Raw genomic sequence first — 25008 nt, forward strand, 5'->3', positions numbered from 1 at the left:
AAAGAAGTTAGTTTGTGTATTGCCTCAGAACTGGACCAGAGTATTGTATTGGAATAATAGAACGTCCTTTTATGGGGCTTGTGGCTGTTATCAAAAAGTACTTTTTTGTGCAAACCTTTCTCATCAGTTTTCAAGAGAATTGGAGCCTGGAGAAAAAAAAGGGGGGTTGTGAATGTATGTTGCACGACTGGCCTTCCACACTGTAGTGTTGCTCCATGCAGGACGTTTTCTACAGTTACCAAGAGCTGGGGGACTGTTGTACAGTGGGGAGTGCTTGCTGGAAGAACATGTTTTCTTTATCTTTCAATATCTGTATGGATGATGTAGGGTGAGCACTGCCTATCACAGTGTGGACCCAACTATGGTTGTAGCTTCTTTAGATTATTAAAGCTGACCACCTTCTTCTCTGTCATTAGGTGAGGCAAGGCAAGGTAACCAGAAATGGGAAGTTTAAACCTAACAGCCTGGCGTACCGTACAAAGACTGGCTCCGTTCTTATGCACAAATCAACCATTACCAGGCAAGTTCTCCAACATGTCATTTGCTCTTTTCTGCACAGTTTTTGGTATTGTCCAAGTTATTAAACAAACTGTTTTTTACTGTGTGTTTCGTAGTGGTAACATTTTTCAAGATAAACTACTAGTCTTATACAAGATCTAGGTTGCACTTTCCTTAACAGAAGGAAGCTGTTCTGTTGTCATGGTCAAGGAGGCAGGTTTATGTGTATCAAAAGAATTAATTCCTCACAGCAAGTGAGATGCTAAAACCAGACAAGTGGAAGATGCTGTCCCACGATTATCAGTGCTTGGATGTGTTTGTTAAACTTGATAAGACCGTTTCATTGAACATCTCAATAACAAGAACATACCTATCTCCCTCTTCTTCTCCTTCCCTGTTCCTAGCTTGCAATGCTGCCTGAAAGGATTTCACGAGGTTTCCCACCAACGCATGCACCTCTGCAGCTGCATGTAAGCAGTTGCAACTACATTACATAATGAGAAAAGGAAAATGGTTCTCTTCTCAGAAACCTTTGATGGGGAAACTGTTCCAAATTTGTTCCCTGGTTTTTGCAATTTGAAACTTGTATAGGCTCCGAAAGAGGGCTGCCTCTCAAGTGCCATGACTTAGAAATATAAGCAAGGTGGTACTCTCTATTAAAGGGAAACAGTTGTAGGGCCACAGCTTTAATGCATGGAGCACCGTAACTGCCTAATGTCTGCTTGTCTTGAGGGTCTGATTTATCCATTTAGTTAGCTATCCCTATACTGGAGGCTGGTTATTGCTGACCAAAACCTAATAAGCAAAAGCATAACACAATATCCAGGTTTTAGGACTGACCAAAACTGGCTTTCTTAGCATGGAGCCAGTTGGTAGCTATATGGTGCTGGTGGAAGAGGAAGGGTCTGATTTTTATTACTTTTACGCATGAGCCTGGCTAGAACACCAGTATATATGGTATGTCATGGCACAGAAATATGAGAGGGGGCCCTGAAATCGGTTGGAGCTGCAGTGGAGGGAGGAGAGAAGGTAGAGTGGGAAAAGGCGCTTGGAAGACGAGAGATATATAAGGATGGTGTGAGGACTGCAAAGAGAGAGCAGAAAAGGTGTAGGGAAATGGAAGCACTGCATGGCAGAGGGGTTTTGCGTAAAAGAGTAGTGATAGGAAAGGTAAAATACAGCATAAGATATATACTTCAACCTGCACATTCCTTACCTGCATCTCTCCAGACAGCAAACTGGATCTAGAAAATTTGACATACATCTTAAGTTCGGCAGGTGTTATCATGGCTCCCTCTCGACACTGATACTTCCCTGGATGTGACTTCATCGAGCTCTACCACCCCGGCGCTCTGATCTCAGTTCCTTTTTGTTTATGCGCTCTCTCGAATTGGTGTCTGTTTCAACTAGTTCCAAAACAGTCATTCGCAGGGCTTTTAGAGCAATCCAGTACTTGTATAGCCCATACCACCTGTCCTACGGTTCGGACCTTGCAAATATCTAGACGCCATCATCTGGTGGTGGCTATTTCTGCATCTCATAATAAGGTGGGTGCTTCTTTCATATCAGGAAGCTAAAATGTATGACAGTCAATGCATGTCAGACCCCATTCCTGGGGTAGATATGGAGATTTGTTTCTGAAGATGTCTTTCCATTCCAGGTTGGGGACTTGTTAAGTGGCAGACTTTTCTTAATCTCAACTTCAGTTTTTGTGGTTGGTGGGCCTGTTCCTCAACTGTGACCTGAACTTTTTCCTCAGATCTGTGTCCTGACTTGGTGGGCATGAGTGTGATGCCGGCGCCTTGCTCCATTCTGGTTGGTATCCAGCACTGCTGGATCCGCTCCTGCCGCTGCCCCCACTTATGTGACAGATTTCACCCAGGCTTTGTTGACTGTGTTGCACTCTGTTAGCTAACTCTGGTGTATCTACAGGCCCGAAGGCACTTGCAGGCCCTTCATGCCTCTGCTGGCAGCCCAGGCACCAGTGTTAGTTGACCCCACAGCTACTTCTGATATCTTTCTGGCATCAGCAGCCTCTAATTTGTACCTGAAGACATTCTGGATAGTTTTGACATAGATACCATCACTAATGCAGTCAACAGCTCCGTTCTCAGAACTGTCTGAAGTTGGTCTAATTTTGAACACATTAGAACACGCATGGAAGGTCAGCTTTTGGCCTCCTAAAGGTCCTTGACACAGTTTCAGTCAATTGCTTTGAGGTCCAAAAATGTAGTACTTCAGTGGATTACCTGCTTATCCGAAGGTTTCCTCTGACTGTCCCTCAACGGTCACCTCCGAAGAATTTCTCTCTTCTAGGATGGTCTTGGCTAAAGTAGTGAGGTCCTAGAATTGCCCTTGCCAGCTGTGAGAAGATGGTAAATTTTGTAACTCAAATCCTCCAGTTTGGCTGCTCCATCTGTAAGCCCTTCTTGCGTTTTAATGAAGCTCTGTTAAACTTTTTCTTAGATGAGCTTCAGTACATGCCATAAGCTGTCAAGTTGCTCATCATTGGCCAGCTCCAGATGACCCATTATTTTGTCCTCTGATCCGAGGGAGTTAGTGGAGTCCCCTTTTTTTCACCCCCTCAATTTCAGACAGTTTCAGTAGATTGATTCAGTACCGAAAAAGTTGTTTTCTGTGTAAAGCATGTCATCCGTGTTGTCATTTGAGATGTCCATGACCATGTAACGAGTGATGTAAAATGGGTGGTCATAAGCAATGCATTGCGGGGCGTGAGTTATAGTTAATTCAGCTTACTAGAACAGCTAAATTTCTCTGCGTTTGTTCGAGTGAAATGTCAGCCTAACTATAACGTTCCTGAAAACTTTGTTTTTTCAGAGGCTCTCTAAGCTCTTTTAAAATGTTAAATCTGAAAGAAACACGTTGTGATAGATTCCTTACCTTAGAATTACCCTCAGGCGTCAGACTGGATCTTGAAAATTTTTCATCAGTAGTGCCCCTGCACGTCGCCGTTGGGCTCCGTGTGCATCTTTGGCGCCGGGATTACCCCGTTGGAGCTACTTAGACACGCCCACGTGCGCAGACGTCAGTTCTTACTTTTTCCGCACCAGCAGGCGCAGATCCGGGAAGAGCAAGTACACCCAGTCACTTTTTGACTTAGCTTTTTTGAGGCTTTTTACTTTGTTTCTTTAGAGTCGATTGACTTGTGATGTCGTAGGAATGCCCGGCTTCAAGAACTGCGGGGACTGTCACCGCATGATGTCGGTGACGGACCCACACCGCTTGTGTCTCTACTGCCTTGGGCGCGACCACAAATCCAGGTTGTGCCCTGATTGCCGGGCCATGGCGCCAAAGAATTTGTGGGAGCGGTCCCGAAAGTTGCTGGATGTCTGGCAGTCGGCTCCGCACCACTCAAGGTCCCTGTCCCGTGGGAGGTCGAGGGACCGGTTGCGGAACCGTCACCATCGTTCCTCTGGATACAAGTATTCGCAATCGGGATCAGGTAAGTCGAAGCATTCCAAAAAAAAGTGGAAGAAGCGCCGCCGCTCTTCGACTTCACCTAACGCGACGTGGCTGAGGGTGCGGGTGGTGCCAACCCCGCGCCGAGTTTCTTGCTGCCATGGCCTGACTCTTTGGGCCGTCTGGCCCCGCCGGCGCGCCTTCAGGGCCCGACTGGGAGTCCTGTTCTTCGAACGCTTGTGGCTTCAGCGCCGCTGTCTGCTTCGGCCCAGGAGCAGCCGGACTCCCCTGGATCCGGGCTCGGATCCCGGACGACACCGGTTGACCTAATAACACCTCCACTGGTGTCGACCCCGCTTCCGACACCACCTCCGACGTCGTCCGGTACTACCGCCGCCGCCGTCGTGCCCGTTTTCAGCCCTGAACCGGACGCCGATTCTGACGCGGATGGGGCCTTTCTACCCCTACGTCTGTCCTCTTTATTTTCAGCCTGTTTCACAGACTTTGGAGGAAGGGGAGCAATGGGTGTTGTGTGACCCCTCACACAACATTGTGGTGATGATCTGGACTTGGCAGAGGATTTGGGGGATGTTAGTGATCTAGACACCTCGCGTGACCTTGGAATGCTGTCTCCTCCTTCCGTGGCTACGGAGGAGGGAGCAAGTTATGCAGTGGTGTTGCGTAGGGCGGCCGAGGCTCTACACCTCGAACTCCCTACAGCGGCCATCAGGACTAACCTCCTGACTGAAGTGCTTCAACCGGCAGCAACCTCTTCGGAGCCCTTGCTGCCTTTTAATGATGCACTGTCTGACGTTCTTTTGGGCACTTGGGTAACGACCCAACACAGCCTGACGCCCGCTCCGGGTGACCCCCTCTTTCTCTCCCAACACCCCACCCCTGACAGCTTGGTTGTCCAAGCCTCTGCATCCCAGAGCGTATTCCCTTCCGCACCTCCGGATAGGGAATCCAAGAAGCTGGAGCAGCTTGGCAAGAAGCTGTTTTTCATCTGCCATCTTAGGGCTGCAGTCAGTGACCACCGCATGCCTGTTGGGCCGTTACTCCCACTCTGTGTGGGACATGGTTGCGCAGGTGCTGCCCAGCTGTCTGGAGGAGGGCCAGACAGTACTCGCCGAAGCTATTGTAGCTGTGAGGGACTCAGCTAAGTTCACCATCCGTTTTGGGCTTGATACCGCTGACTCGCTAGGCAGGGTGATTTCCAGGATGGTGGCGCTTCGGCACCACGCCTGGCTGAGAACAACTGGCTTCTCAGGGGATGTCCGGAACACCTTGATGGACATGCCCTTTGATGGCATTTTCCTTTTTGCCAACAAAGCGGAGAATGCGTTGGAGCGCTTTAAGGACTCACGGGCTACGGCCAAGTCCTTGGGCCTCCCGGCCACTCGGCCTCCTCCGCCTTCTGCTTTTTGCTCCTTTCGTGGCCATGGAAGGGGTGCCCCAACACGTTCATTCCAGAGCCACAGGCCGGCGTAGCAACAACCTCAGCGCAGCAACGGAAACTGCTGAGGCGGTTCTGGGGGCCAACGGGCGAGTCGGTCCACCTCCACCCCCGCAGCACACACTTCAGTCTTCCTAGTCTGACCTTTCAGGCCCATCAAACGCAAGTGGGCGGCCGAATAAGCCATCCTCTCCCCACTGGGGCAACATCACTTCGAGCAGGTGGGTGCTGTAAATAGTCCGAAGGGGCTACTCCCTCCTCTTCGAGACTACCCCTCCAACCATGCCACCTCGATACCACTGCATGTCGGGAGACCATCTTGCGCTTCTTCCGCAGGAAGTCATGGCCCTCTTGGCCAAGGTGGCCATCGAGAGCGTTCCTGGACCAGGAGTAGGTCTTGGTTGCTATTCCCACTACTTTCTGGTCCCCAAGAAGGACAAGGGCCTGCGTCCTATCTTGGACCTCCGGGGTGTCAGCGGCTTCCTCCGAAAGGAGAAGTTCAAGATGTTGGCGCTAGCTCAGGTCTTGTCTGCTCTCGACCCTGGAGACTGGATGGTAGCGTTGAACTCACAGGACCCTTATTTCCACATCCCCGTCCTGCCGGCCCACCGGCGTTAACTGCGCTTCATGTTAGGCCACGAGCATTTTCAGTTTACTGTGCTCCCCTTTGGCCTTACCAGCACCTCTCGGGTGTTCACAAAAGTGATTGCAGTGGTCGCAGCTCATCTGTGCAGATCAGGGGTTCCAGTCTTCCCCTATCTCGACAAATGGTTGGTGAAGGCGGGCTGGCCCCAGGAAGCCAGCTCCCACCTCCAGACTACGGCCGACCTCCTGCAATTGCTGGGGTTTTCCATCAACGTGCCGAAGTCGCCCCTGATTCCCTCTCAGAAGCTCTTCATCGGAGCGGTTCTGGACTCGGGTTTATCCTCCCGAGCAGCGAGTCCAGGATATTCAGGCTATGATTCCGATCTTTCAGCCTCTATCCTGGGTTTCAGTCAGGATGACCCTTCAGCTACTGAACCCGAAGGCCTCCTGCATCCTGCTGGTAGATCATGCCAGATGGCATATGCAGGCTCTGCAGTAGGACCCGAAGTTCCAGTGGGCACAATATCGGGACAACCTGTCTGATCACATCCAGATCTCAGAGGGCACTGCACGACTATTGCAGTGGTGGCTCACGAATCGCGATTGGGTCAATGGCAGATCCTTCCCCCTACCCTAACTGCAGCACACAGTGGTGACGGACGCGTCCCTCCTGGGATGGGGCGGCCACACGGGAGAGGCAGAGATCAGATGCCTCTGGTCTCGGGCAGAGTCCCGACTCCATATCAACCTTCTGGCGATCTGACTTGCACTGAAGGCATTCCTTCCCTCTGTTATGGGGAGAGTAGTGCTGGTGTTCCAGACAACACCACCGCCATGTGGTACTTCAACAAAGAATGCGGGGTGGGGTCGTGGACCTTATGTCAGGAGGCTCTGCACCTCTGGACATGGCTGGAACATCAGGGCATTTCCTTGGTGGTTCAACACCTGGCAGGTTCTCTGAAAGCCAGGGCGGACAAACTCAGCCACCGGTGCATGATGGATCACAAATGGCGTCTGAACTCGGACGTGGCGCAAGGTCTCTTTCAGCAGTGGGGAGAGCCTTGGTTAGATCTTTACGCCACCGGCACTCGCTAAGCGACGCTTTTCAAGGCGAGTGGAGTTGCGGTCTACTATACGCCTTTCCGCCTAAACCACTTCTACCCAGAGTGCTGAAGAAGATCAAGCGAGGACCGGGCCCAAGTCATTCTTGTGGCTCCGGACTGGGCTCGAAGAGTATGGTATCCAGAGTTACTCGGAATGCAATCGATCCCCCGATCCGACTTCCTCTTCGGAAGTATCTTGTGGCAGCACCAGGGGAGGGTCCTCCACCCGAACCTGCCCAGCCTCCACATCTTTGCGTGGAGATTGAGCGGCAGCAGTTGACGTCTTTTGACCTGCCTCCTGAAGTTTGTGATGTCATCTTGGCAGTCAGGCATCCCTCCACTAAAACGGTATAAGGCGGCAGGTGAAATACATTTGTGGCATGGTGCACAGAAAGGGCTGTGGATCCCCTTTCTGCCCCTCTTTCAGAGGTCTTCCTATTTCTCCTTTCTTTGGCCCAGCAGGGCTCTGCTCTGGGCACTATCAAGGGCTTTCTCTCAGCCATTTCAGCCTTTTACGGCCTCCAGATCAGCCTTCCCTTTTCAAGTCACCTGTTGTAAATACATTCATAAAAGGCATTACTCTTCTTTTCCCTCCTGTTCCTTTCATAATGCCTCCGTGGGACTTGAACCCGGTTCTGACTTATCTGATGTGTGCTCCCTTTGAGCCACTTCACAACTGTCCTTTTCGTCTTCTCACTTTAAAGACTGCTTTACTGGTGGCCATCACCTCTGCCAGAAGAGTGAGTGAGCTCCAGGCTATTTTTTCTAAGCCTCCATTTCTCTTAGTCCATCCGGACAAAGTTGTTCTGCGGACTCGTCCATCTTTTCTGCTAAAGGTTGTCACTGCCTTTCACATCGGGCAGACCATCACTTTGCCCACCTTCTTTCCGCCTCCGCATCCCTCAAAAGATGAAGAGAGGCTCCACCGTCTGGACCCAAAACATGCGCGCCCCTTCTATCTGAACCACACACAACAGTTCCGGGTTGATGAACAGCTCTTTGTTGGCTACGTGGGCGCCAAGAAAGGTCGGGCCGTGCACAAGCAGACCATCTCTCAGTGGGTCGTTCTGTGCATTAAGGCTTGTTATTCTTTGGCTAAAAAGGAGCCTCCAGTGGGGCTACATGCCCATTCTACCAGGGCGACGGCAGCCACTACTGCTTTGGGACTGGGAGTTCCCTTGCATGACATCTGTCAGGTATCTACGCGGGCTTCGCTGCACACGTTTATCAAGCATTACTGCCTGGATAGCCAAGTCCGGAGGGACGGCTTCTTTGGCCGTTCTTTTCTCCAGGACTTTCTGGTGTGATGTTGGTTCGCAGACCCACCACCGGGGTTGGTATTGCTGGGGGATCTGTTCTAAGGAGTCTATCACTACGTCTATCACTACGTGTTTATTTCTGATGCACAAGTTACTTAATTTCGGTAACGATATATCTATAAGAAACATTAGTAGTGTGATATTCCTTACCACCCCACCCATCCTCCCCGTTCTGCAAACTGATTTCTAGGGGTAAGGTCATCCCTTTCAGGGCCCTAGTATCATGGCACCATTTGTCAATTTCTTGCATGACTCAACGTTCCTGTGCGTGTACAGAACTGACGTCCGCACGTGTGGGTGCATCTAAGTAGCTTCAGCTACGTCATCCCGGCCCCAACAGCGCACATGGAACCGCACGTCTATGCCTACCAACGCGCAGGGGTACTGCTGACGAAAAACTTTCCGGATCCAGTCTGACGCCTGGGGGTAATTCTAAGGTAAAGAATGTTCGAGGCATGTGGGCTGCTGAATTCATATCTGTGCATAGATCGCCGCCTAGTGTTGGGTCCGGATGATTGCACATTGTTGTCCTGGAAGAGTCTTCGAAGTATCACAAGATAGGTGGCTCCTCCCCTGGACTACAGTGCGCATGGGCATCGACTCCATCCCCAGATTGTTTTTTTCCGCCATTGGGTTCGGATGTGTTCGGTTCCCTCCTGTCGGAATCGATAGTTATTAACTTCACTTTGCTTAAGACCAAAAGGTCTTTAGGACTTGCGTCGGTATTGTCTTTCGTTCGGGTTCGTTACTTCTCGACTCCGAACCGACATTGTTCTTCCGCGTGCTTTCGGCGCGGAGGGGCCTACTCGGCGCTCCAAACTCTTCACCATCATGGACCGAAGTCCATTCAAACGATGCCCGGTGTGTGCCTCGAAGTATCCACATATCGATGTACACCCGGTGTGTAACAAGTGCTTGTCACTTGACCACGACGAGGCCAAGTGTATGGCCTGTTCCAGGTTCCGGTCCAAAAAAACGCTTAAGCTCCGTCGAGCTGCGCACCTGGAGGCCCAGCAATCTGCCCCACCGCCGGGGGACATCTTCGATGCCGGGGATGTCGAGGACGACGACGATATACAGGAGATCACGGAATCCAACCCCGCGTAGGAGGTCGAGGACGAATACGACGCTGAGGCCGAGGATTTCAATGAAGTCGTCGAGGAGGTAGGGGACGATGACGGGGCCCTTGCCACCGTAGAGGATAGCTCGGACGAGGAGCTTCCTCAAACTGCCTCCGGGGCCGTCCAAACTCATGAGGCCCAGGTCGAGGGATCGCCTTCGGGCCTTACCCGAGACCTTGATGTACGTTCCACGGCTCCGCCTTCCGGCCCGGCCACGGACATTGATACCGAATCACTCCCGGTACCTCCAAAACCGAAAGTGAAACCAACGGTCTCGGCGCCTGAAAAACCGAAAGTGCAAGTCGCACTGGTCGGGTCGAAGACTTCGGAGGCCTCGGCGCCGAAGAAATCGAAGATGGCCGTCGAGCCAAAGAGCCATGTCAAAATGGCCGACCCTAAGGCTACTGCTTCGAGGCCTAAGGTTAAGGGGTCCGACGCAGCCGCCTCGGCGCCGAAGAAGATCGACGCCAGCAAGGGTCAACTCGAAGGCAAGAAAACGGCCGACGATCCCAAGAGGTCCACTCTCGACCCGAAGAAGCGGCAAGACGACCCGAAGTCCCTCTCTGCCTCGCCAAGTGCGTTGACTCCGAAGGGTGTATCCTTGGTCTCCGCTCCAAAGCCAGCAGCTAAAGCCTCAGTCGAACCGGCGCGTCCATCCGCCTCGTTCACTAAAAAGGTTACGGAGTCCCTGCAACGAATCAGGGAAGGGGCCGCAGCAGTCGAACCGAAGGACCCTGTTCCGCCTAAGCCTCAGGATAAACCGTCGAAGGCGCCTACGCCTATACTCTTCACCTTGCCGCCTAAGATGGCGCCGAAGGCTTTCGCGGCAAAACCAAAGGCCACCATGCCTGAGAAAGTATCTTCGGCGCCGAAGCAGTCGTTGGTGGTCCCCGGCCAACGGCAGCCACCACTTGCAGAGGAGGAACGTCAGGAACATTTTATCGACGCCAACACGGGCAGACTTTCCCTCCTAAAAAGGAAAATCACCCCTGAGCCACTATTGGAGTCCTATAAGATTCCACTTAAAAGGAAGATGGACTCTGCTGGTACTCCTGCCTTGGTAGAGCCCATTTCGCGACAGGCTCCCGAACTCTCACCCACTCATTCCAATGTCGAGGCAGGTGAAGGCGACGATGAGGATGATGAGTACAGCTATCCCATCTACACTGACCCTGAGGATGTGACTGAACCATGGACTGCTGGTGGAGATCCTGGGGACCCGCATTCTGGACAAGAGCCTCAGCTTTTCTCAGCAAAAACTTCCCCCACTGAGGACTCTGCAGCCTTCAATGCCCTCATTGAGAGAGCTGCAGCTAATCACAACGTCCAGCTCCATGCTGACCCAGTGGACGTCGACTTCCTTTTCGACACCTTTTCGGTCTCTGAAAAGACTGTAAAGACTCTGCCAATGCTAAAGGGTGTTCTGAAGCACGCGGCTGAGGTGTTCAAAGAACCCAACCGGGCTAGGGTCATCAACCCAAGAATCGATAAGAAGTACAGGGCGGCGCCCACTGATCCAACGTATATCAAGGGACAGTTGCCTCTGGATTCCTTGGTTGTCTCCAATGCCCGCAAAAGAGCCAACTCACAGACTACGGGTGATGCTCCTCCCCCAGACAAGGAATCCAAAGTCTTTGAGGCGTCAGGGAAGAGGGTGGCAGCGCAGGCAGCCAATATGTGGCGTATATCCAACACACAGGCACTACTGGCACGTTATGACAGGGCACACTATGATACCCTAGAAACTCCTTTACAGCATTTGCCAGATCAATACAAGGAGGCAGCGGAAATGCTGATACAGGAGGGGAAGCTTATCTCCAATATTCCATAAAGTGCGCCCTAGACATGGCTGACACCGCCGCACGCGCTATTAACACTAGCGTTATGCTCCGTAGACATTTTTGGCTAAGGATATCTGGGTTCAAGCAGGACATTCAAACTACCATCTTGAACCAAACGGTCAACCCAGACCACCTGTTTGGCCCTGAGGTTGATACCACCCTTGAGAAGATGAAGAAGGACACCGACACCGCAAAATCAATGGGTACCTTACAGTCCCAGCAGTTTCGGAGTGGGTCCTTTCGTCGCTCCAATACTAGGGGCGCCTCAAGGGGTCAACTCTCGCAGTCAGCACAGTTCTACAAGAGCAACACCCAAACTTCTTACTCCAACAAGGGTCGAGGTGGTTACCGTGGCAACAACACCAAAGGCAGAGGACGTGGCAACAACAGCTCCAGGTCCTCCACCGCCAACAAACAGTGACACCTTGTCGCTGCCCCCCGACCACGCAACACCGGTCGGGGGGAGACTCCAGCGGTTCCTGCCCGTGTGGAAGTCCATCACCACGGACAGGTGGGTCAGGTCACTTATCCAATTCGGTTATTGTCTGGAGCTCACATCCACTCCACCCAACATACCCCCAAAGCACCGTCCTATGTCCGGCGAGCACTTGCACTTATTGCAGCAGGAGGTCGCAGTCATGCTGCAAAAAGGGGCAATAGAGCTCGTGCCCTTGCAGGAAAGGGGTGCGGGAGTTTACTCCCTGTACTTTCTTATTCCAAAGAAGGACGGATCCCTCAGACGCATCCTGGATCTCAGGCCCCTCAACTTTTACATCCTCTCAGAGCATTTCCACATGCTCACACTGCAGCAGGTTCTCCCACTGCTTCAGCAGGGGGACTTCCTGGCCACTCTGGACCTGAAGGATGCCTACTTCCACATCCCACTACATCCTTCGCACAAAAAATACCTCAGGTTCACCATACAAGACCAGCACTACCAGTTCAAGGTCTTGCCTTTTGGGGTCACCACGGCACCCAGGGTTTTCACAAAGTGCCTAGCGACGGTGGCGGCACATCTCAGACGTCAAAACATTCACGTCTACCCCTACCTGGACGACTGACTCATTCAGGCAAAGTCAGCCCAGCAGTGTGCCGACCACGTGTCCCACACCATTCACCTTCTGCACGACCTGGGTTTCTCACTGAATTATCCAAAGTCCCATCTCCAGCCCGCCCACATACAGCAGTATCTGGGGGCGACTATAAATACTCTGGCGGCCACAGCACAGCCAAATTCAGTGAGAGTCGACAACATTCAGTCGCTAATCCAAAGATTCCGACCTCAACACTGTCTTCCAGCAAGGGTGTTCATGCAGTTGATAGGCATGATGGCCTCCTGCATCTCCATTGTCCCGCACGCGAGACTACATATGCGTCTGCTTCAGGAGTGCTTAGCACGTCAGTGGACTCAGGCTCACAACCAGTTGAAAGACCTAGTGTTGGTGAGCGGTCGGGCGTACAACTCTCTGCATTGGTGGAATCCACAAAACCTTTGCAAGGGCCGACCGTTTCAGGAGCCTGTGCCACAGATTATCCTGACAACGGACGCCTCTCTCCAGGGTTGGGGAGCACATGTACTCCAATACACTGTGCAGGGACTATGGACTCAGCAACAGGGGAAGATGCACATCAATGTTCTGGAACTGATGGCAATCTTCATGGCACTAAAGTCCTTCAAAGTACATCTATGCAACAAGGTCGTGTTGATCCGGACGGACAACATGACAGCGATGTACTACATTCAAAAGCAGGGAGGCACACACTCTCCGCAGCTGTCTCATCTGGCTCAGAGCATGTGGAAGTGGGCCATTCAGAGGAACATCTTCCTCATGGCGGAGCATGCTCAGCAGGCACAGCCACCAAATGCACGAGTGGGAGATACATCCATCAGTACTCCAACCGTACTTCCAAAGGTGGGGTCATCCAGAGATCGACCTGTTCGCCACTCAGGAGAACGCAAAATGCCAAAGCTTCGCCGCCAGACTCCCATACCCACTGTCGCAAGGCAATGCGATATGGATGAACTGGTCAGGCAAATTTGCATACGCTTTTCCCCCAGCACCACTGATACCGCTGGTGGCACGCAAACTCAGGCAACACTCGATGACTCTCATCCTGGTTGCTCCAACATGGGCTCGTCAGCCATGGTACACCACGTTTCTGGAATTGTCTGTGGTACCACATCAGAGGCTAAGTCTCACCCCACGCCTTCTGACGCAGAGCCATGGCGACATTCAGCACCCAGATCCGCAACAGCTCAACCTTGCGATCTGGCTCCTGAAGTCCTAGAGTTTGGCTACCTAAACTTACCTCCCAATTGCATGGACATCATTCGGGAGGCAAGGAAGCCTACTACAAGAGCCTGCTACGCGGCAAAATGGAAGCGGTTTGCCATTTATTGTGCAAACCACGACATTAACCCGCTTGATGCTTCCATTCAGGACATCATCTGCTACCTGTTCCATCTATACAAGTGTAATCTGGCCTATACTTCCATTCGCATTCATCTGTCTGCGATGGCCGCATATCTCCAAAATAGACAGCACCTTTCGCTCTTCAAGGTGCCTGCCATCAAAGCTTTCTTGGAAGGCCTCAAACGAGTCATTCCGCCACGGACTCCACCAGCTCCTGAGTGGAACCTCAATGTGGTTCTTACCAGACTGATGGCTCCTCCTTTTGAACCACTGCATTCCTGCGAGATTCTGTTCTTGACGTGGAAAGTGGCTTTCCTTGTAGCAATTGCATTGCTACGGAGGGTCAGTGAATTACAAGCCCTCACAATCCAAGAGCCATTTATCCAAATTCATTCCAACAGGGTGGTTCTCCGCACTAACCCTAAGTTCCTGCCCAAGGTTGTGTCTCAGTTCCACATCAACCAAACAATCGAATTACCTGTTTTCTTTCAAAATCCTGAGTCACTGGCGGAGCGGATGCTCCACACCCTTGACGTTAAGCGTGCCCTATTATATTACATTGATAGGACGAAGGATTTTAGAAAGACTAAACAACTCTTTGTCTCCTTTGCACCACACCACAAAGGTAACTCTATTTCCAAGGCTGGTATTGCTAGGTGGATAGTTAAATGTATCCAGATCTGCTATGCAAAAGCAAAACGCACTCCTACCATTCCACCAAGAGCCCACTCCACCAGGAAGTTGGGGGCCTCTATGGCTTTCCTTGGAAACATTCCCTTAGAGGACATATGTAGAGCAGCAACATGGTCTACCACACACACATTTACTAAGCATTACTGTGTTGATGTGCACTCCAAACAGCAGGCAGCTGTAGGGCAGGCTGTTCTCAAAACACTTTTCCAAACTGCTGCAGCTGGCACGGGCGGCCGCCGCTAATGGAGGGACTGCTATGTATTGTATGCACAGATATGAATTCAGCAGCCCACATGCCTCGAACTGAATATGCTACTTACCAGTATGCATCTGTTCATGGCATGTAGGGCTGCTGACATTCATATTGCCCGCCCTCCTCCCCGGCGCCTGTAGCAGCTGCAGTATTCACATATATATTCATAGCATGGTCATCATTCACTGAGTTTTTCTCCATCTTGACCACAATGGCTAAAAACAATCTGGGGATGGAGTCGATGCCCATGCGCACTGTAGTCCAGGGGAGGAGCCACCTATCTCGTGATACTTCGAAGACTCTTCCAGGACAACAATGTGCAATCATCCGGACCCAACACTAGGCGGCGATCTATGCACAGATATGAATGTCAGCAGCCCTACATGCCAAGAACAGATGCATACTGGTAAGTAGCATATTCACTATCACTACTAATGTTTCTTACAGATATATCGTTACCAAGGGTAATTAACTTGTGCTTCCTAATTATAACATCCATGAAACCATTGTTTTTTCGGTGAATTTGTAAGGTTTTTTAATTGCTAATTCCTTACTATAACGTCCCTGTAACCTTTGGTTTTTTTAAGTGAATTTTTTTTTTTTTTAAATATATTTTTATTGCAGAATCAGGAATAAACACTTCCAACAAGCCAACCCATACACCAACGGTACCCAGCATACAGTGCGATAGTAACACAATACACAGCCGATTAGCCCACATCCCGGAGGCTGGGCGGCGCTTCAATGAGTCAGTTCACTGGAGGTACCTCGGTGCATGCCCCATTCGGGACACAGGTCAAGTGTAATACTTCGTTTCCGCTTTTATCCCAACACAACCAACCCACCCTCTCCATCAAATCTTAGGCCACTCCAATGTCATGTCACTAAATCATCACGACTACTTTCCTTGGCCATCCGGTTCCGGGAGGTTGCCGCTAGCCGGCAAACCACCCCCTCCCACGACTCCTTCTCGGTGCCCTCCCCCTCAACTGCTGCTAATGCGGGTTCCACCTTCCCTCTCCTGCTCCAGGGTGACAACTATCAGGAAGTCTCGACAAGCACGTAGTCACACGGAATCCCTGCCTATAACTGATCAGTTTCTTCGCCTTCAGTTAGGTAGTCCCTTAACGCCTGCACCACCAGCTCCCAGGACCGTGCCAGTTCCAAGCTCTTCTCATTACCAGTTCTAGTCGCCTGGCGCATTCGTAACACACTCTCACAGCTCGACCACTTCACCAGTTCATTCCTCCATCTCCGTACAGACGGCCCCTCTTTAGACTTCCAATGCCAAGTGATTTCACGCTGCGCCAGTACCAGTCCCAACCCAATGAATTTGCTCGTAACCTTGGTCTTTTTGGTATGCGGGAACCAAAGAAGCAGGCATGCGGCCATGTCAAAGTCCACCTCCCGATCCCTGACAGCATTCAAGAGGTCCCCCACCTCAAACCAGTAGTCCCCCAATTTCGGGCAACCCCACAGCATGTGGTCAAGATCCACCTCGGGCTCTAGACATCGCGGGCACACGGCATCAAGCACCTGGAAGTATCGACGTAACCTCTCCGGGGTCAAATATGCCCTATGGAGCACAAAATAATGCACCTGTTGGAATCTTGCATTCCTCGTCCCTTTCCAGGTCCTGTGTAGCACCTGACCCCATACGGAATCCGGGATTTGTCTACCGATGCTGGTCTCCCAACGCGACTTCAACTCAACTAACGGGGCCAGACCTTCATTTAACATCCTATTGTGGAGGCAGGTCACCGCCTTGACGGTGCCCGCTGCCATCACCACATATTGGCACACCGCCGTCACCTCCGGTTCAGCCAGTCCACCCCCCCAATGTTTCTGCAGAGCCGCGACAACCGCCGCATGCAGCAAGAAGGTACCACTCGGCAGGCCGAACTGCTCTTGTAGGGTCTGGAACGGGGCCAGCGTCCCGTCCACATAGAGGTCTCCCACCATCTGCAAGCCCAGGTCCTCCCACTCTAACAATTGGGACCAATCACTTCCGTGCGGTAAGGCAGTGAGCATTCCCAGCGGGATCTCCGGTGCGTATGGCCGGCGCTTCCCAGCCCTCTTCAGGTTCCTGTTCCAACACAACCTGAGTGTCCATTCCTCCATCGTGAGGTCCCTGCTGGCCAGTCTCTGTTGCATCACGATAGACGACAAGACATGCCTCTGAATGCCGACCCCCCGGCCTTCTACAGGCCCCCTGAATTCTCTGGCCACGTTCTGTGTCAGGACCTGGAGCTGCGCTGCCAGATAGTAAAGCTCATAGTCCGGGACAGCCACCCCTCTCTCACACTTGGGTCTCAGCAGGGTGGTCAATGCCACCCGTCTGCGACCGTGGCCCCAGAGAAAGCCTGTCACCAACGTCTTCAGTTCCCTAAAGATACCCTGCGGGATCCATACCGGCAGCGTTCTAAAATAGTAGAGGAGCCTCGGGAGTGCCACCATTTTCAACAGCGCCACACGGCCCAGTACAGACAGCGGAAGAGAGGCCCAGAAGTCCATACTGCCTCTCAGTGCCCTAATACAGCGCCCCACATTCCCCTCAAGGAGGTCTGCCGCGTCATGGTAGATGCGCACTCCTAAATAAACAAAACAAGAGGGTTCCCACACCACCGGCCTCGTGAGCCGCGGGCAGAGTGTGGTCTTTCGCAGCGGAAACACACAAGTCTTAGTCCAGTTCACCCTGAGGCCTGAAAGCCTCCCGAACCTGCCCAACATGTCCACCGCGCTTTCTAGAGCTCTTCCAGAGTCCGCCAGGTACAGTAACAAGTCGTCGGCGTACAACGAGATATAATGCGAGTCAAGTCCCTGCGCAATCCCGTCGAAAACAACTCCCGTTCTCGCCTGTGCCGCTAGTGGTTCCATTGCTAGAGCAAAGAGCAGAGGGGATAGCGAGCAGCCTTGCCTCGTGCCCCTACAGACCGGATAAACCGAGGAGACCAAGGTCCCCAGCCGCACTCGCGCCTTAGCCGAGGAATAGAGCACTCTCGTCCAGCCCCGGAACCCCTCCCCAACCCCGAACTTCAACAGCACGCCATCTAAAAAATCCCATTCCAAGCTATCAAACGCCTTTTCAATATCAACCGTCAGCACTACCGGGCCTGGATCCGCCATGGCAGCACCATCAATGACCCCAATCAGCCGACGGATATTCATCGAAGTACTCCTTGAGGGGATGAATCCCGCTTGATCCCTATGCACCAAAGAGGTCATCAGTGGTAGGAGCCGGGTGGCCAGGATGCGGCTCAAGATCTTATAATCTACAGTCAGCATAGACAACGGACGAAAAGAAGAGACATCTAAAGCATCTCTGCCCGGCTTCATCAGGGGCACTACCAGCGCCTCCGTCATAGAGTCAGGCAACCGCCCCAATTGTTTCGCCTCCGCATACACAACCTGCAGTCTGGGCGCCAGCACTTCCATAAATTTGGCGTAGAACTCGATCGGCAACCCATCCACCCCAGGGGTTTTGTTCCTCGCCATATGACTAATCGCCCCTCTGATTTCGGCCAGGGTGACAGGGCCCCCCAGATCCCGGGCCTCCTCCTCATCCAATATCGGCAAAGGGATCTGGTCTAAATAATCGCCAATGTCCGTGGCTTCCACTTCGAGGTGGCTGGTGTACAGACTCGTGTAGTAGGATTGAAAGCGCCTCAGGACCGCTGACTGCGAATAAACCACCTCCCCATCTTCCTGTCGCACACTCATAACCGGACAACCTCTAGGATTCGGATCAGCCAACTTCGCTAGGAGCGTGCCCACCTTATCTCGCTCCTCATGCACTTTCACCGCATACAACTTATAATCATAGCACCGCAATCGCTCCGTCTCAGTTGCCACCGCCTCCTTGGCACGTAACAAGCTGTCTTGCAGCTCCGGCTTCTCGGGTCGCTGCTGTTCCACCCCTCTCAGCACTTCCTCCGCCTTCGCGAGGTCATTCAGCACTGTTCCTCTCACATTCAGAAACCGTCCCATGCATACCCCCCTCACCACCACTTTCATCGCATCCCATTCATTCGCTCTAGTCGCTGTCGACCCAGCATTGATCATGAAATAGTCGTCTATGCCCTGTCGGACCGTATCACAGAACGCCGGGTCATCCAGCGTCTCCGGACGAAGTCTCCACGTAGGGACCGCCGATCTCGCCTGCTGCCATTGCATAGAAATCAGCAGTGGGTTATGGTCCGAGATGGTTCTAGACAAGTACTCAGAGTGAATCACCACCTTCGCTAGAGACTCGCAACACAGCACCGAATCCAATCTAACATGCAGATCATGCAGCGCTGAGAAGTAGGAGTAATCTCGAGTTTCGGGGTGCTGCGCCCTCCATACATCCACCAAGCCCCACTTCTCTTGCCAGTCCCGCCTATGGGTCGCAAGTCTGCGCACTGGGGAGTCTACCAAGGGCGGGTGTGACCTGTCCAAGAGCACATCTGAAATGGAGTTAAAATCCCCCGCCAGCAATATAGGGCCCGCCAAATAATACGCCAGTGAGTGCGACAAACCCTCAAAGAAATGTGCTTGATCAGCGTTGGGGGCATAGATGTTACACAGCACCACTTCCCTACCACACAGCCTCCCTTCCACCACCACATAGCGACCCTCCGGATCTATCTTCTGGCTCGTGACTTGGAATGGCGTGCCCGCTCTGATCCATATTAACACCCCTCTAGCAAACGCTGAGTAAGTCGTGCCAAACACCTGACCCCGCCACCTCCTCTGCAACGCCCCACATTCCTGCTGTGACAAGTGAGTCTCTTGAAGCATTGCTATCTGGACGCCCCGCCTCACCAAGTAGGCATGTACCCTGTGGCGCTTAACCATAGTTCGAATACCCCGGACATTCCATGTGACACATTTCAAATTAGGTAACGTCCCCATAGATCATCAATCCCAACAGTGGCGTACGCCAATAAATGTGACCCGCATCGCAGCAATTGTACAACCCCCTCAAAACATGCCCCGTAACTCCCATCCACCCCCTCCCCAGGACAGGGCCTAGTAACCCAGCTTCAGCCCCGTTCCAAACCTCAAACACCCAACACATCACACTAATCTGTGGTCGACACCACAGAAGACCTTAAGGGTCTAACGAGGACTGTGGAGCCCCGAACCAGGACGACAGAGCAACCACCCCGCGCCCACAGCCCCATACTGCCAATGCAGCCCCATACCTGGCAGTCCAATAGAGGTCAGGAGCGTCCAGGCCTTACAAAAAGTTCAGCGGCCCCGAGCTTCACCCATTAAAGATACCATCAGACGTTTGTGGGGTAACCTCCGGCCCCTGCGCTCCCCCCACCTCCGAGTCTTCATCACCGGTCTTCTCATCTTCGCCCTCCGAAGCCGAACCCCTGGAGGCGTCCTCTCGCTGCGAGCCCGTGATGTTCGCCGTGGCCTCCAACGCACTCTGTCTATCGGCCAACATTTGCGCCTCCCGCTCGGCCCGTTGGCGCCTATTCCGGGAGCGGATGCGCTGCGATTTCCTGACCCTGACCGGTTGCTCACGATCCCTGGCGGGCCTGTGTGCTCGATCCGTCCCTGCACGATACAGTTCCAGCCAGGACCATGCTTCATCAGGTGTTTGGAAAAAGTGAGTCCTTTCGTCAACGATGATCCGCAGCTTGGCCGGAAAAAGCAAGGAGTATTGAATCCCTTCCTCTCTCAGCTCTTTTTTCACCGACAGAAAAGAGGCCCTGCTCCGCTGCACCTCCTGCGTATAGTCCGGAAATATCGTCACTTTGCTGTTGTCCACCTGGAAGGGCCCATGATCTCTCGCCCTTTGGATCAGCAGATCCCGATCCTTATAGTGCAGCAGTCTGGCCACCATCGGTCGGGGCGGTCGGCCCTCCAGGGGAGGCCTCGCGGGCACCCTGTGCGCTCTTTCCAGGGAGAAGAAGGGGGAGAGGCCCTCCGGCGCCACCACTGTGCGGAACCAGTCCTTCAAGTAGGCCACTGCATCACCCTTCTCAATTTTCTCTGGAAGCCCCACCACCCTCACGTTGTTCCGGCGGTTGCGTCCTTCCGCGTCCTCTGTACGACGCTCCAGAATCGCTAGTCGATGGATAACGTCATCAAGTTTATGCTCCGCCGTGACCACCGCCGGTTTCAGCTCTTGGAGCAGTAGTTCGTTGGATTTCACACGGTCAGAGAGCTTGGCGTGGTCCGCTCTCAGCAGGCCAAGCCCGGACGCCACCTGCGCAATATCCTGGTGGAGCTCATCCTTCGTAGCAGTGATCGCGGCCAAGATAGCATCAAGGCGGAGGTTTAGCCTCTGTTCCTGTGTTGAGGGCTCCGTTGGGAAACCGCCACTCACGTCCTCCGGCCTCCGGCCTCCCCTTTCAGGCAGCTCGGCGTCGCCATTTCCCTGCGCGGCCATCTTGTGTGCAGGTGTACAGCCACTCAAGCTGCCCCCTCGGACAATGGTCAGGCTCACCAGAAACGCCCAGCGGAGTGTCCCAACTAGCGCGGCTCACCAATCCCCAGGTCAAGCGGGAACTCGCTGCGCCAGCTGTACCCCTCTCACGGTCATCCGACAATATCCAGTCCGGAAGTGCGCTCTGTGCTGCCCCTCAGCCACTCGTAGAACGTCCACAAGGCCCACCAAGGCCAGGGGGGGCAGACTCCACTGAAGAGGCTGCCAGTGAATTAGTCGGGTTCCAGGGCAAGCTGAACACACTGCCCCCGGCAACACTGGCCTCCTTGATGCACCATGCACGGTGGGGCCCAGCACCACGCTGTCCGCCCGGCGTATCCTTGCCCTCCACCTGGCGGGCCCCCAGCCAATGTCCGGGCCTACAGCCACTGCCTTGTCTGCCCGTGTCCCGGGATGCTCAGGCGCCTCGGGTGGTCTCCCCTCCAGTGCCCCACCATCTCACCGCACATCTCCGTTGTCCGTCGGCCCCCACTGCGGTCTGGCCGGCGGGCGAGCGGCCACACAGTCCAGCAGTGCCTCCGCCGGCACAGCGCACTCCCAGGCTCCGCTTTCCCGCTGACCGAGGGAGCGGGTGGGGGAGGGGGTCCACTCCTGCCGGCAGATCTCCGCCGACCTCCTCCGCAACCCGGGGCCCGCACCTATGGCCCACCGCTCTGCTCGCCGCCGCTCGAGGGCCCCGCAGGCGCCTGCAGCCGCTCCGGTACCCCTCACCGCTCCGCTCCCGGAGCTTTCACGCCATCCTTTCTTTGTCTGCTCGCCAGAGTGAGCCGAGCACTAGGTCCTCCCGCACTCATCAGTCAGGGTTCCGACCGGGGTCAAACGCTCCCCAGTTGGTCAGCGGCCCCTCCGATTCACGTTTCCTGCCACCAGGCGACACGGGGCGACGTTTAGCAGGAGGAAAGACGGGACACGGCGCGGAGCAACTTGCTCACGCGGCCATCCCGGTCGGCGCCGAAACCACGCCCCGTTTTTTTAAGTGAATTTCATAGGTTTTTTTAACTAGCAGTTGTGTTTGCCAAGTGGTGGAGAAAGGAGGCTGGGTCTCCGACCTGCTTTCAGGTATTCCACTGTGTAGGGCTTACAGGATGTACCAGGAGGGCTTCTTGGCCCCCAAGGTCCCTCTGGAGTCAAGGGGACTATCCACCAACTAGTAGTGGGCCTGGTGTCAGATCTGCAGAGCGGTGGAGAAAGGGACGTGGCCTCTGACAGCTTCTCAACAATCCTGCTGTGTGGGACCTTCTGGAGGTAACAGGAGGATCTGAAAGAGACACGTTAGTGATAGATTCCTTACCTTAGAATATCCCCAGGCGTCAGACTGGATCCGCAAACTTTTGTGTAGCAATACCCCTGCGCGCTGGTAGGCGTCGTCTGCGGCTCCGCATTCGTCGTCGGCGTCGTGAGCGCCGGGATGACGTCGTCGGAGTACTTAGATGGCGCCCATGCGCGCTGACGTCAGTTCTTCTTTTTTCCGCGCCAGCTAGCGCAGATCCGGAAGAAGCTCTACCCCCAGTCACTTTTTGACTGAAAAATTTTGATCCTTTTTGATCTTCTCTTTAGTCGACTGTCTCGACTATCGGTGCCAGGGATGCCCGGGTTCAAGCCTTGTTCGAAGTGCGGCCGACTCATGTCGGTCACGGACCCCCATCGCCGGTGCCTGAAGTGCTTAGGCCTCGACCACGACGATCGAACCTGCTCCGACTGCCGGGCCCTGACGTCGAAGGCTAGGCGGGAGCGGTCCCGCAAGCGTCTCGAGCTGAGGCAGTCGGCCCAGCGCCGCTCCAGGTCCCGGTCCCGGTCCCACGGGAGGTCGAGGGACAGGTCGCGAGGTCGGAGTCATCGACGTTCCGGGAGTGGACACCGATCGTCTGGTTCCAAGTCCTCAGGTAAGAGGCATGAGAGGTCGGAGCGACACCATCGATCCTCCGACCCGCCCCGACGCTCGCATGATGCGGCCGGGGACTCGGGCGACACCGCCCACGCGGCTCCGCGGGAGTCGCAAGCGTCGCCGCCTGCCCCACACCTTCGGGTCCCTGAGCACGGCGCGTCGCAGGAGGAGGTCGAGAGGTACCTCATGGCCATGAGGGCCCTCCCTCCTCAGTCGGTTCCCGTGGCGCCTTCGGGCCGATCGGCTCCGTCTGGAGGTCCTTCCGGGTCGGGCGCTTCGGCCCCGACGACGTCGGGTGCTTCGGCCGCTGGCGACTTTGGTCCCGGCGCCGCGCGACCTCGCTGGATCCGGCTCCGGATCCGGGACCTCGCCGGTCGACCTTACGACCTCACCGGCGCCGTCCCTTCAGGTGTCGTCCCCGGCAGCCGATGTGGTTGCCGCCCCCAATGTTTCCTACGGTCCTACTCAGGAGTCGGAAGGGCGCCGCTGGGCGCCGATTCCGACGGCCTTTGGAGAATTCTATCTCCACGAGGAGGCCCTGGCTGTTGATCCTGGTCTCCAGGAGCCAGGTGACGAGGAGCAGTGGGAGGGGTCCGAGGACCCTCTGGCACGTGATTGCCAGTCACAGCAGGACTGGACATATGAGCTTGGGGAGGCCAGTGGTATTGACACCTCGCCAGACACTGGATTTACGTCGCCCCCGACTGTGGCTTCGGAGGCGGGTTCTGCTTACAGCGTAGTGTTGACGAAGGCAGCTAAGGCCCTGAACCTTCAGCTCCCCGTCGCGGCCGTGAGGACTAATCTCCTCACCGAGGTCCTCAAACCGCAGTCCGGCTCCGCGGAGCCCCTTCTGCCGTTCAATGAGGCCTTGTGTGACGTTCTTCTGGGCACTTGGTCCAAGCCCGCCACAGGCCCGCCTGTGGACAGGAACGTGGCCAGACGCTACCGCCCGGCACCGGGCGACCCATGCTTTTTGTCCACCCATCCCACCCCCGAGAGTCTGGTCATCCAGGCCTCAAACTCCCAAACCGCATTCCCGTCGGCCCCGCCCGACAGGGAATCCAAGAGATACGAACAGTTCGGGAAGAAGGTTTTCTCGTCTGTGAGCTTAGGGCTGCGGTCTGTGAACACCGCCTGTCTCTTGGGCCGCTACACCCACACCCTGTGGGACACGGTTGCGGAGGTGCTGCCTAGATGCCCGGAGGAGGTCCAGGCTAAACTCAGCCAAGCCCTAGCGGACGGCCGAGATGCAGCACGCTTTTCTATCCGGTGTGGGCTGGATACTACGGACTCACTGGGCAGGGCGATGGCAACGACGGTGGCGGTTCGACGCCACGCCTGGTTGAGGTCCGCCAACTTCTCGGCCGATGTCCAGGCCACCCTCCTGGACATGCCGTTTGATGGCCGTCGCCTCTTCGGCGACAAGGCAGACCATGCGCTGGAACGTTTAAAGGACTCCAGGGCCACGGCCAAGTCCTTGGGCCTTACGGCCCCACGCCAGCAATCGGGTGCCTTTCGCTCCTTTCGTGGCCACGGAAGGGGCGCCCCACCACGTACCGTCAGCCACGTGCCGCAGAATGTACAACAACGCGGTGGCGGACGTGGGAACCGCCGTGGCGGTGGTCGGGGACAGCGGCGAGCCCAGTCCACACCTCCCTCAGCAGCCCCTGCCTCAAAACCTTCCTAGTCCGAGTTTTCAGGCCCATGTGACGCCTGTGGGGGGCAGGGTTCGCCATCACCTCTCCCACTAGCATACAGTCACTTCGGACAGGTGGGTGCTGCAAATTGTCCGAAGGGGCTTCTCCCTCCCCTTCGAGTCATCCCCTCCATCCATGCCACCTCAATACCACCGTGTGTCGGGGGATCACTTGCAACTTCTGCGAGAGGAGGTGTCGGCCCTCTTGGCCAAGGGGGCCATCGAGCGCGTTCCTGGGCCAGAAGTAGGACGTGGTTGTTACTCCGACTACTTTCTGGT

The 25008-nt window shown here is 54.4% G+C and overlaps 1 protein-coding gene across 2 annotated transcripts in view; it reads left to right on the top strand.

Moving 5' to 3' along the window:
- The window catches only part of DHX30 (DExH-box helicase 30), a 1000138-nt gene that overhangs the window by 906995 nt on the left and 68135 nt on the right, over positions 1-25008 (top strand). For both annotated transcript variants that reach the window (XM_086941023.1, XM_086941022.1), the window contains one exon: positions 417-520. In XM_086941023.1, coding sequence (XP_086797149.1) covers positions 417-520 — 104 coding nt within the window. The remainder of the gene's footprint in view (positions 1-416; positions 521-25008) is intronic.

Source organism: Lissotriton vulgaris, chromosome 10, assembly GCF_964263255.1.
Source record: "Lissotriton vulgaris chromosome 10, aLisVul1.2, whole genome shotgun sequence".
NCBI lineage: Eukaryota > Metazoa > Chordata > Amphibia > Caudata > Salamandridae > Lissotriton > Lissotriton vulgaris.